The sequence below is a fragment of the Staurois parvus genome, unplaced genomic scaffold (genome assembly GCF_062004578.1).
Source record: "Staurois parvus isolate SC_StPar_1 unplaced genomic scaffold, SC_StPar_1.0 ptg001780l, whole genome shotgun sequence".
Lineage (NCBI taxonomy): Eukaryota > Metazoa > Chordata > Amphibia > Anura > Ranidae > Staurois > Staurois parvus.
The window spans coordinates 184,080-198,061 of NW_028319576.1; the positions used below are offsets into that span (position 1 = coordinate 184,080).

At 53.0% G+C, this 13,982-nt stretch overlaps 1 protein-coding gene across 2 annotated transcripts in view; it reads right to left on the reverse strand.

The window, feature by feature from the left end:
* The window catches only part of PPP4R3A (protein phosphatase 4 regulatory subunit 3A), a 100,194-nt gene extending 98,772 nt beyond the window's left edge, over positions 1 to 1,422 (reverse strand). The window contains exon 1 of one of the 2 annotated variants that reach the window (XM_089663827.1): positions 970 to 1,422. In XM_089663827.1, coding sequence (XP_089519953.1) covers positions 970 to 1,111 — 142 coding nt within the window. In that variant the 5' untranslated portion in view covers positions 1,112 to 1,422. The remainder of the gene's footprint in view (positions 1 to 969) is intronic. The other variant, XM_089663826.1, reaches the window with a different exon arrangement.
* Between the last annotated feature and the right edge of the window lie 12,560 nt (positions 1,423 to 13,982).

A 13,982-nucleotide genomic window follows, 5' to 3' on the forward strand; every position in this document is an offset into this window, starting at 1 on the left:
ACTTTCTCAGGGTAACCCCTGTCTGCTATCTCTCGGGGTGTTCCCCTTCTCTGCTCTCTCTCAGGGTGATCCCTCTTCCCTCTCTTGGAATGATCCCTACTCTCTCGGGGTGATCCCTCTCTTGGAATGATCCCTACCCTCTCGGGGTGATCCCTCTCTTGGAATGATCCCTACTCTCTCGGGGTGATCCCTCTCTTGGAATGATCCCTACTCTCTCGGGGTGATCCCTCTCTTGGAATGATCCCTACTCTCTCGGGGTGATCCCTCTCTTGGAATGATCCCTACTCTCTCGGGGTGATCCCTCTCTTGGAATGATCCCTACCTTGGAATGATCCCTACTCTCTCGGGGTGATCCCTCTCTTGGAATGATCCCTACTCTCTCGGGGTGATCCCTCTCTTGGAATGATCCCTACTCTCTCGGGGTGATCCCTCTCTTGGAATGATCCCTACCTTGAAATGATCCCTATTCTCTCGGGGTGATCCCTACCTTGGAATGATCCCTATTCTCTCGGGGTGATCCCTACCTTGGAATGATCCCTATTCTCTCGGGGTGATCCCTACCTTGGAATGATCCCTACTCTCTCGGGGTGATCCCTCTCTTGGAATGATCCCTACCTTGGAATGATCCTTACTCTCTCGGGGTGATCCCTACCTTGGAATGATCCCTACTCTCTCGGGGTGATCCCTACCTTGGAATGATCCCTACTCTCTCGGGGTGATCCCTACCTTGGAATGATCCCTATTCTCTCAGGGTGATCCCTACCTTGGAATGATCCTTACTCTCTCGGGGTGATCCCTACCTTGGAATGATCCCTACTCTCTCGGGGTGATCCCTCTCTTGGAATGATCCCCCTCTTCTCTTTCTAGGAACGATCCCTACTCTCTCCAGTGATCCTGTCAGTTGTCAGTCCCCCTGTAGCGCCCCCTCGGTGGGGTCCCGGTATTGCTCCTCCTCCTCCGGTCACTCACCGTCGCTCTCGGCCCTCACTAGCAGAGACATGCCCTTCAGACGGTCCACATATCCGGAGGAGACATGTCCGGTGCCCCGGTCATCCCACTGCCGGTCCTCGTTCAGGGTGTACACCTTCACCCGCCGCCGGGTGTCCGTCATCCTGGGCGCCCCGTGCAGGCCCGATCCCCGGGCTCTCTTGGAGGCCGCGGGCCGGCCCAGTCTCCGCACTCCGGTAAGGGGGGGAGGCTCCACAGCAGGCCGCGCAGGCCCCAAATCCCCCGGCCTCTCCCGACTCTACTGCGGCCTGGACGGCAACCAGAGGAGCAGCCCCGGCCTTGCCTGAGAATCCCGGCCGCCGCTCACCGCCCGGTGTCCCCGCCCTCTCTAGCCGGGCCTGGCCCAGAATGTCAGTCACAGCGCCGCCATCTTCCCCGCGGCCCTCCTCCCGCCGCCTGCGCACAGCCCGCCTTCCACGGACTCCGCCCCTCTCGACAGACACACACCCTGCAACTCCAATCCCCGCCTCTTCCCGCTTTACTCATCGAATCCTGTCAGGTGTACGTTTTCCTTCACCGTCTGACCGCTGCCAGTCCTCGTCTCAGAACCCCCCACACCGTGCACAGGGGGCCCCCCATAATGTACATCCTTCTTCACCGTCCGACCGCTGCCAGTCCTCGTCTCAGAACCCCCCACACCGTGCACAGGGGGCCCCCCATAATGTACATCCTTCTTCACCGTCCGACCGCTGCCAGTCCTCGTCTCAGAACCCCCCACACCGTGCACAGGGGGCCCCCATAATGTACATCCTTCACCGTCTGACCGCTGCCAGTCCTCGCCTCAGAACCCCCCATACCGTGCACAGGGGGCCCCCATATTATACATCCTCCTTCACCGTCTGACCGCTGCCAGTCCTCGTCTCAGAACCCCCCACACCGTGCACAGGGGGCCCCCCATAATGGTATACCCTCCTTCACCGTCCGACCGCTGCCAGTCCTCGTCTCAGAACCCCCACACCGTGCACAGGGGGCCCCCATAATGTACATCCTCCTTCACCGTCGATCGCTGCCAGTTCTTGCCTCAGAACCCCCCACACCGTGCACAGGGGGCCCCCATAATGTACATCCTTCACCGTCCGACCGCTGCCAGTCCTCGTCTCAGAGCCCCCCACACCGTGCACGGGGGCCCCCATAATGTACATCCTTCACCGTCTGACCGCTGCCAGTCCTCGCCTCAGAACCCCCCACACCGTGCACAGGGGGCCCCCCCATAATGTATACCCTCCTTCACCGTCCGACCGCTGCCAGTCCTCGCCTCAGAACCCCCCACACCGTGCATAGGGGGCCCCCCATAATGTACACCCTCCTTCAGTGTCCGACCGCTGCCAGTCCTCGCCTCAGAACCCCCCATACCGTGCACAGGGGGCCCCCATAATATACATCCTCCTTCACCATCTGCTGCCAGTCCTCGCCTCAGAACCCCCCACACCGTGCACAGGGGGCCCCCCATAATGTAATCCTTCAGTGTCCGACCGCTGCCAGTCCTCGCCTCAGAACCCCCCATACCGTGCACAGGGGGCCCCCATAATATACATCCTTCACCGTCTGCTGCCAGTCCTCGCCTCAGAACCCCCCACACCGTGCACAGAGGGCCCCCCATAATGTAATCCTTCAGTGTCCGACCGCTGCCAGTCCTCGCCTCAGAACCCCCCATACCGTGCACAGGGGGCCCCCATAATGTACACCCTCCTTCAGTGTCCGACCGCTGCCAGTCCTCGCCTCAGAACCCCCCACACCGTGCACAGGGGGCCCCCCATAATGTAATCCTTCAGTGTCCGACCGCTGCCAGTCCTCGCCTCAGAACCCCCCATACCGTGCACAGGGGGCCCCCATAATATACATCCTCCTTCACCGTCTGCTGCCAGTCCTCGCCTCAGAACCCCCCATACCGTGCACAGGGGCCCCCCATAATGTACACCCTCCTTCACCGTCCGACTGCTGCCAGTCCTCGCCTCAGAACCCCCCATACCGTGTACAGGGGGCCCCATAATGTACATCCTCCTTCACCGTCCGACCGTTGCCAGTCCTCGCCTCAGAACCCCCCACACCGTGCACAGGGGGCCCCATAATGTACATCCTCCACCATCCAACCGCTGCCAGTCCTCGCCTCAGAACCCCCCATACCGTGCACAGGGGGTCTCATAATGTACATCCTCCACCATCCGACCGCAGCCAGTCCTCGCCTCAGAACCCCCATACTGTGCACAGGGGGCCCCCCATAATGTACATCCTCCTTCAGTTTGCAACCGCTGCCAGTCCTCGCCTCAGAACCCCCCACACCGTGCACAGGGGGCCCCATAATGTACATCCTCCACCGTCCGACCGCTGCCAGTCCTCGCCTCAGAACCCCCCATACCGTGCATAGGGGCCCCCCCATAATGTACACCCTCCTTCACCGTCCGACCGCTGCCAGTCCTCACCTCAGACCCCTCCATACTGTGCACAGGGGGCCCCCATAATGTACACCCTCCTTCACTGTCCGACAGCTGCCAGTCCTCGCCTCAGAACCCCCCATACCGTGCACAGGGGGCCCCCATAATGTACATCCTCCTTCACCATCTGACTGCTGCCAGTCCTCGCCTCAGAACCCCCCACACCGTGCACAGGGGGCCCCCCATAATGTACATCCTCCTTCAGTGTGCAACCGCTGCCAGTCCTCGCCTCAGAACCCCCCACACCGTGCACAGGGGGCCCTCTATAATGTACATCCTTCTTCACCGTCCGACCGCTGCCAGTCCTCGTCTCAGAACCCCCCATACCGTGCTTAAGGGGCCCCCCATAATGTAAACCTTCCTTCACCGTCTGCTGCCAGTCCTCACCTCAGAACCCCCCCATACCATGCATAGAGGGGGCCCCCCATAATGTACATCCTCCTTCAGTGTCTGACTGCTCCCTGTCCTCGCCTCAGAACCCCCCACACCGTGCATAGGGGGCCCCCCATAATGTACACCCTCCTTCACCGTCCGACCGCTGCCAGTCCTCACCTCAGAACCCCCCATACTGTGCACAGGGGGCCCCCATAATGTACACCCTCCTTCAGTGTCCGACCGCTGCCAGTCCTCGCCTCAGAACCCCCCATACCGTGCACAGGGGGCCCCCATAATGTACATCCTCCTTCACCATCTGACTGCTGCCAGTCCTCGCCTCAGAACCCCCCACGCCGTGCACAGGGGGCCCCCCATAATGTACATCCTCCTTCAGTGTGCAACCGCTGCCAGTCCTCGCCTCAGAACCCCCCACACCGTGCACAGGGGGCCCCCATAATGTACATCCTCCTTCACCATCCGACCGCTGCCAGTCCTCGTCTCAGAACCCCCCATACCGTGCTTAAGGGGCCCCCCATAATGTAAACCTTCCTTCACCGTCTGCTGCCAGTCCTCACCTCAGAACCCCCCCATACCATGCATAGAGGGGGCCCCCCATAATGTACATCCTCCTTCAGTGTCTGACTGCTCCCTGTCCTCGCCTCAGAACCCCCCACACCGTGCATAGGGGGCCCCCCATAATGTACACCCTCCTTCAGTGTGCGACCGCTGCCAGTCCTCGCCTCAGAACCCCTCACACCGTGCATAGGGGGCCCCCCATAATGTACACCCTCCTTCACCGTCTGCTGCCAGTCCTCGCCTAGGAACCCCTCACACCGTGCACAGGGGGCCCCCCATAATGTACACCCTCCTTCAGCGTCCGACCGCTGCCAGTCCTCGCCTCAGAACCCAGTCTAAAATGCTGCACTCGTGAAAGCGAAACACTGCAACCGAGGCATGTGTACTGCCCTGCCAGGCTGTATTTTAAAAAATCGGGTGGGCAACTCAGTTGCTTGTTTTTACCACCCACCCGTTTGCAAGAGCGCTTAAGTATAGTACAGACCCAGCAATGTGACCCACTCCAGTAGTGACCATATACTCCACTCCGGATAATCTCTGGACCTTCTCCATGACTTTTGTATGCAGGACGATTGGCGATGTTTCCCAGAAGGACTGATGTTGGAAGAGATGGTTCCTGAGCCTTTAACCACTTCCAGTCCGGACACTTTCCCCCCCTTCCAGTCCGGACACTTTCCCCCCCTTCCAGTCTGGACACTTCCCCCCCCCCTTCCAGTCCGGACACTTTCCCCCCCTTCCAGTCCGGACACTTCCCCCCCCTTCCAGTCCGGAAACTTTCCCCCCCTTCCAGTCCGGACACTTTCACCCCCTTCCAGTCCGGACACTTTCACCCCCTTCCAGTCCGGACACTTTCCCCCCCTTCCAGTCCGGACACTTCCCCCCCCTTCCAGTCCGGACACTTTAACCCCTTTCCAGTCCGGACACTTTCCCCCCCTTCCAGTCCGGACACTTCCCCCCCCTTCCAGTCCGGACACTTTCCCCCCTTCCAGTCCGGACACTTTCACCCCCTTCCAGTCCGGACACTTTCCCCCCCTTCCAGTCCGGACACTTTCACCCCCTTCCAGTCCGGACACTTTCACCCCCTTCCAGTCCGGACACTTTCCCCCCCTTCCAGTCCGGACACTTCCCCCCCCTTCCAGTCCGGACACTTTAACCCCTTTCCAGTCCGGACACTTTCACCCCCTTCCAGTGCGGACACTTTCCCCCCCTCTTCCACTCCGGACACTTTCCCCCCCCTTCCAGTCCGGACACTTTCCCCTCCTTCCAGTCAGGACACTTTCACCCCCTTCCAGTACGGACACTTTCCCCCCCTTCCAGTCCGGACACTTTCCCCCCTTCCAGTCCGGACACTTTCCCCCCCTTCCAGTCCGGACACTTTCACCCCCTTCCAGTCCGGACACTTTCCCCTCCTTCCAGTCCGGACACTTTCACCCCCTTCCAGTCTGGACACTTTCCCCCCCTTCCAGTCCGGACACTTTCACCCCCTTCCAGTCCGGACACTTTCCCCCCCTTCCAGTCCGGACACTTTCCCCCCCTTCCAGTCCGGACACTTTCCCCCCCTTCCAGTCCGGACACTTTCACCCCCTTCCAGTCTGGACACTTTCCCCCCCTTCCAGTCCGGACACTTTCCCCCCCTTCCAGTCCGGACACTTTCCCCCTTCCAGTCCGGACACTTTCCCCCCCTTCCAGTCCGGACACTTTCCCCCCCTTCCAGTCCGGACACTTTCCCCCCTTCCAGTCCGGACACTTTCCCCCCCCTTCCAGTCCAGACACTTTCACCCCCTTCCAGTCCGGACACTTTCCCCTCCTTCCAGTCCAGACACTTTCCCCCCCTTCCAGTCCGGACACTTTCCCCCCCTTCCAGTCCGGACACTTTCACCCCCTTCCAGTCCGGACACTTTCCCCCCCTTCCTGTCCAGGCCAATTTTCAGCTTTCAGTGCTATCACACTTTGAATGACAATTGCGCGTTCATGCAACACTGTACCCATATGAATGTTTTAGCATTTTTTTGAGACAGATAAAGCTTTATTTTGGTGGTATTTATTCACCACTGGGATTTTTATTTTTTTGCTATCTAAATGAAAATGTCCAAAAATTTTGAAAAAAAAGTGTTTTCTTATAAAATTTTGCAAATAAATAATATTTCATCATAAATCTTGGCCAAAATTTGTTCAGTTATCTTTTTAGTAAAAAAAAAAAAATAACCCAAATTAGTTTATAACCAAAAATTATAATTTTTAAACATTTTTTTTACATTTTTTTTTATTATTATTTATGCTTTTTTTTTTTTACATACTGTCACCATAGCAGTACAGTGTCACCATGGTGACACTGTAATACTTGTGGGGGGTGATGAAGGGATGCTTCTTGGACGTCATGGACGTTTCTCAGTTTCCAGGCAGAAAGAACAGTAAAAATGCAGGCAGGGCGCCGGACAAAGCACTCGGGACACAATGTATGTGAAATGGTTTGATACAGGAATGTTATACTATGTGATTTTAGTGGATTTAGTGAATGTCACTTTTTGTCATTTTTAAATTTCCCGCCAGTTCCGTCCCCCGTACGTCCCGACGTCGCAGGGAACAGAACCCGGAAGACAGATGCCGGCATCGGCTGGAGGACATTGCTGGGGACACTGCAGGAGGGACATCGCGGGAGCGCAGGACAAGGTAAGTGAAGAAGGGATCCCGGAGCAACGCTGCATTTTATTCCTGAGTGTAGCTCGGGGGGGGGGGGTTACCGCTTGTGGTGCTGAAACTTTACCCCGAGCTACACTTGGGAATACCTCCAGGGGGGTTAATCAGTGTAACATCATCTTTTATATTTTCAAATAAATGTATTGTGGTTTTTTTTCTTTTGCACGAAAAAAAAAAATTGCCTTTCCAAAACTGCTGCGCAAATACGGGCGTGACATAAAAAAAAAAGCAAAACCCGCCAATTTATTCTCTGCTTTAAAAATATATTTAATATTCGGCGGTCAGAAGACATTTTCTAGCAAAAAATACTGATTTTTACATGTAAAAAAGTGGCAGCAGCTGAAGTGGTTAGCATACATTAGGCCACTGGATGAGATACACGTTTTCAATGAAAAGATGAACTAACATCATACACCCTCACTCTGCACTCTGACAGACTCTGATACAGACCTCACTCTGCACTCTGACAGACTCTGATACACCCTCACTCTGCACTCTGACAGACTCTGATACACCCTCACTCTGCACTCTGACAGACTCTGATACAGACCTCACTCTGCACTCTGACAGACTCTGATACAGACCTCACTCTGCACTCTGACAGACTCTGATACACCCTCACTCTGCACTCTGACAGACTCTGATACAGACCTCACTCTGCACTCTGACAGACTCTGATACAGACCTCACTCTGCACTCTGACAGACTCTGATACAGACCTCACTTTGCACTCTGACAGTCTCTGATACAGACCTCACTCTGCACTCTGACAGACTCTGATACAGACCTCACTCTGCACTCTGACAGACTCTGATACAGACCTCACTCTGCACTCTGACAGACTCTGATACAGACCTCACTCTGCACTCTGACAGTCTCTGATACAGACCTCACTCTGCACTCTGACAGTCTCTGATACAGACCTCACTCTGCACTCTGACAGACTCTGATACAGACCTCACTCTGCACTCTGACAGACTCTGATACAGACCTCACTCTGCACTCTGACAGACTCTGATACAGACCTCACTCTGCACTCTGACAGACTCTGATACAGACCTCACTCTGCACTCTGACAGACTCTGATACAGACCTCACTCTGCACTCTGACAGACTCTGATACAGACCTCACTCTGCACTCTGACAGACTCTGATACAGACCTCACTCTGCACTCTGACAGACTCTGATACAGACCTTACTCTGCACTCTGACAGACTCTGATACAGACCTCACTCTGCACTCTGACAGACTCTGATACAGACCTCACTCTGCACTCTGACAGACTCTGATACAGACCTCACTCTGCACTCTGACAGACTCTGATACAGACCTCACTCTGCACTTTGACAGACTCTGATACAGACCTCACTCTGCACTCTGACAGACTCTGATACAGACCTCACTCTGCACTCTGACAGACTCTGATACAGACCTCACTCTGCACTCTGACAGACTCTGATACAGACCTCACTCTGCACTCTGACAGACTCTGATACAGACCTCACTCTGCACTCTGACAGTCTCTGATACAGACCTCACTCTGCACTCTGACAGACTCTGATACAGACCTCACTCTGCACTCTGACAGACTCTGATACAGACCTCACTCTGCACTCTAACAGACTCTGATACAGACCTCACTCTGCACTCTGACAGACTCTGATACAGACCTCACTCTGCACTCTGACAGACTCTGATACAGACCTCACTCTGCACTCTGACAGACTCTGATACAGACCTCACTCTGCACTCTAACAGACTCTGATACAGACCTCACTCTGCACTCTGACAGACTCTGATACAGACCTCACTCTGCACTCTGACAGACTCTGATACAGACCTCACTCTGCACTCTGACAGACTCTGATACAGACCTCACTCTGCACTCTGACAGACTCTGATACAGACCTCACTCTGCACTCTGACAGACTCTGATACAGACCTCACTCTGCACTCTGACAGACTCTGATACAGACCTCACTCTGCACTCTGACAGACTCTGATACAGACCTCACTCTGCACTCTGACAGACTCTGATACAGACCTCACTCTGCACTCTGACAGACTCTGATACAGACCTCACTCTGCACTCTGACAGACTCTGATACAGACCTCACTCTGCTTCTAGGCCAATGCTTCTCAAACCTTTTCAACACACAGGAACCCATGAAATAACTTCCCGGTCTCAGGGAACCCCCTGCTAGAGTGACTATATCTACAACTCACGATACATTAATGTAATGTCAATGAGAAGAATGCTCTACACTTGTGGCCACTGCAAAAAATTACCCCCTACAGATAGCAAAAAAGATCAATGGTGTCAGTGGGAACCTATCTGAAAGGCAGAAATTGCTCAAGGAACCCCTAGCAACCTCTGGAGGAACCCCAGTCGAGAAACCCTGTTCTAGGCATTGATAAAGCCTCTGACATTTTATGGATCCACCTCCTGACTTGTGCCTGTCCACAACTTTATCCTGGATATCCCAGTGCCAGTGCTTTGCCACCCATAGTTGATTGTTTGCTTCAGTTGCACTATCAGGGACTGAAATGCTCCAGGAAAGCTATTTTCATGCTGAGCTAATCAGAATGACCACAGCTGATCACAGCTGAAAGTCAAATGGCTTTGTGGGCCATAGAGAAGGTGCTTAGCTACACCTGATTGAGTTTACAAGTCATTTTTAGGAGGGGGGTGATCCTGTGTTTTTTTGTTTTTTTTTGTTTTTTTTCCCTGACATGTTGGTGTTATATTTTTCACTTGGATGTTATAAGTTGCACTGAGTAAATACAACTGGATAAACAAAAAACTGTGTCTGTCTTCATTGCAGGCTGCAAAGCAACAAAATGGGATTATTTTAACCCCTCGCCTACTGGGCATTTATACCCCCTTCCAGTCCGGACACTTCCACCCCCTTCCAGTCCGGACACTTTTCCCCCCTTCCAGTCCGGACACTTTCACCCCCTTCCAGTCCGGACACTTTCCCCCCCTTCCAGTCCGGACACTTTCCCCCCCTTCCAGTCCGGACACTTTCCCCCCTTCCAGTCCGGACACTTTCCCCCCCTTCCAGTCCGGACACTTTCCCCCCTTCCAGTCCGGACACTTTCACCCCCTTTCAGTCCAGGCCAATTTCCAGCTTTCAGCGCTGTCACACTTTGAATGACAATTGCGCGGTCATGCAACATTGTACCCATATGAAATTTTTATCATTTTTTTGTGACAGATAAAGCTTTATTTTGGTGGTATTTAATCACCTCAGGGTTTTTTATTTTTTCTTAAACCAAAAACCACAGAAAATTTTGAAAAAAAAAAACATTTTTTTCTTAGTTTTTGTTATAAAATTTTGTAAATAAGTGATTTTTCTCCTTCACTGATGTGCGCTAATGAGGCTGCACTGATGGGCACTGATAGGCTGCACTGATGAACATTGATAGGTGGCACTGATGGACACTGATAGGTGGCACTGATGGACACTGATAGGTGGCACTGATGAGGCACTGGTAGGTGGCACTGATGGGCATTGACAGGCATCACTGATGGGCACTGAAAGGCAGCACTGATATATGGCACTGAGAGGCAGCACTGATAGGTGGCACTGACAGGCGACAGTGACTGGCACCGATAGGCGGCACTGACTGGCACTGTTAGGTGGCACTGACTGGCACTGTTAGGCGGCACTGATAGGCAGCACTGACGGGCACTGATAGGTGGCACTGATGCACGTTGATAGGTGGCACTGCCTGGCACTGATAGGCGGCACTGACTGGCATTGATAGGTGGCACTGACTGGCACTGATAGGTGAAACTAAAAGGCAGCTCAGATGGGCACTGATATGTGGCATTGATGTGGCACTGATGGACACTGGCAGGTGGCATGGATGAGCACTGAGAGCTGGCACTGATGAGCACTGAGAGCTGGCACTGATGAACACTGACAGGTGGCGCTGCTGGGGCTACACAGATCATCAGGGCACACTAATCATCAGTGCTCTGATGATCAGTGTACATGTCCCCTCTGAGGAATGCCGATTACTGGCTCTCCTCTCCTCTGTCAGTGTGACAGCTCGTGGGGAGAGAAATGCCGATAACCGGCATTTCCCTGTTTACATGCGATCAGCTCTGATTGGACACAGCTGATCACATGACCGAGCCGGCATCTTCGGCTCTTTCCGTTGATCGGTGATCCGCTGTGTCCGAGGGACACAGCGCACAGCCGATAGCACGCTCCTGGAGCCGCGCATGCGCGGTGAGGATGGGAGGACGTCATATGACGTCCTCCCAGAACGAGAGAACCACCTTGCGCCCGTCATTGGACTACATTGGACTACATTGGACTACATGGCGGGCGAGAGCGGTTAAAGAGGGTGATTCCTTCCTATACCCACTGTTTATAGGTTTTTATATATATATATATATATATAACACATTTCTCCACATCTTGAAGAGGAAACAGGAATTCCCAACCCTGGGGGGGAAGCATGAAGAAAAAGACGGACTAACACTCCTCACCAGGGGTGAACTGACAACTCATGGGGCCCCTGGGCAATAGACAATCATGGGGCCCCTGTGTCCTTGCCCACACTTAAACCACACCCAAAAAAGCCTATGAAAGGTACCAGGGGCATTTCATAGGGCCCCCGACTGACCCCGGGCCCTCGGGCAGTGCCCAAGTGCCTAAATGGTCAGTCCGCCCCTGCTCCTCACCTTAAGTTCCAATTTATATTTCTCACAACTGGTGCAGCAGAGATCATCCCAATAGCGAGATGGAAGGAGTATACTAAAGTGTATCTACAGTAGAAGGGCGAAGATGATCAGGAAAGACACCAACGTAAAAAGAGAAACAAATTGTAATGTCTAATCATACAACATTCAAAAACCAAATAAAAAATAACAAATCCAGCGGTGATATAATCAACTATACAGTGCTTACCATTAATTTCTAGGAGTGCCCTGAAAGGATCACCAAGCTTCATGGAATGATTAAAGGGCAGATATACACCCCTTCATATACCTAAACAAACAAAAAAAAACAACAAAATGTAATTTGTTTAACCGTATGAAGAAAAGGAGAGCACCAGAGCAGGGAGTTGGGGTGACTACTACTGTCTGTTCCTCTATCTTAGTGGTCTCCAAACTGCGGCCCGTCGGATGAATGCAACTCTTTAATTGCCTCTATCTGGCCCTCGGGGAACTATTCCTCTCACTGATACCAACAAGAAGGCACCATTTCTTCCACTGACACCAACTATGGGGCATTTTTTCCTTATACTGACACCAATGATGGGGCATAACTCCTCCCACTGATACAAACAATTAGGTACTATTCCTACAACTAATACCAAGGCTGGGACACTATTCCTCCCATTGATAACAATCATGGAGCACTATTAACCCCACTGTCACCAATGATGGGGCACTCTTCATCCCACTGACACCAATTCTGGAGCACTAGGCCTCCCCCTGTCACCAATGATGGGGCACTATTCCTTCCACTGATACCAATGATGGGGCACTATTCCTCCCACTGATACCAATGATGGGGCACTATTCCTCCCTCTGACACCAATGATGGGGCACTATTCCTCCTACTGATACCAATGATGGGGCACTATTCATCCCACTGATACCAATGATGGGGCACTATTCATCCCACTGTCACCAATGATGGGACACTCTTCATCCCACTGACACCAATGATGGAGCACTAGGCCTCCCCCTGTCACCAATGATGGAGCACTATTCATCCCACTGTCACCAATGATGGCCAATGGAGCTCCTCCCACTAATTCCAATGACTGGATACCATTCCTCCCACTAATACCCATGATGGGGCACTATTCCTCTCACTGACACCCATGATGGGGCACTATTCTTTCCACTGTCACCAATGATGGTCGATGGGGCACTTTTCCTCCCACTGACACCAATTATGGAGCACTATTCCTCCCACTGACACCAATGATGGAGCACTATTCCTCCCACTGATACCAATGATGGAGCACTATTCCTCCCACTGATACCAATGATGGGGCACTATTCCTCCCACTGACACCAATGATGGAGCACTATTCCTCCCACTGATACCAATGATGGAGCACTATTCCTCCCACTGATACCAATGATGGGGCACTATTCCTCCCACTGACACCAATGATGGGGCACTATTCCTCCCACTGACACCAATGATGGGGCACTATTCCTCCCACTGACACCAATGATGGGGCACTGTTCCTCTAACTAATACCAATGACTATTCCTCCCACTGACACCAATGATGGGGCACTATTCCTCCCACTGACACCTATGATGGGGCATTATTCCTCCCACTGACACCCATGATGGGGCATTATTCCTCCCACTGAGACCCATGATGGGAAACTATTCCTCCCACTGACATCCATGATGGGGCACTATTCCTCCCACTGACACCAATGATGGGGCACTATTCCTCCCACTGACACCAATGATGGGGCATTATTCCTCCCACTGACACCCATGATGGGGCACTATTCCTCCCACTGACACCCATGATGGGGCACCATTCCTTCCACTGACACCCATGATGGGAAACTATTCCCCTAATACCAGTCACTGGACACTGGTTCTTCCTTCCACTGACTACAAGCACTATGTCACTATGCGGTGTGGTTCCTGTGCAAATCACATGCGATACTCCGCGCCGCACAAGTGTGAACCCGGGCTCAAGAAAGCTTTACTGTGCTACACTTTGTACTCAGTATTAGTATAGGTTTATAATTTGCAAAATGCACTTTTATTTACAAGAACAGAAAGCATACAATAACCAGCCTGCTTCGTGTGTCAAGGATGGCTCATAATATGAAATAGTGTAGATCTGATGCCTATCATACATCTTTCTGCAGCTTCATCGATAATGTCG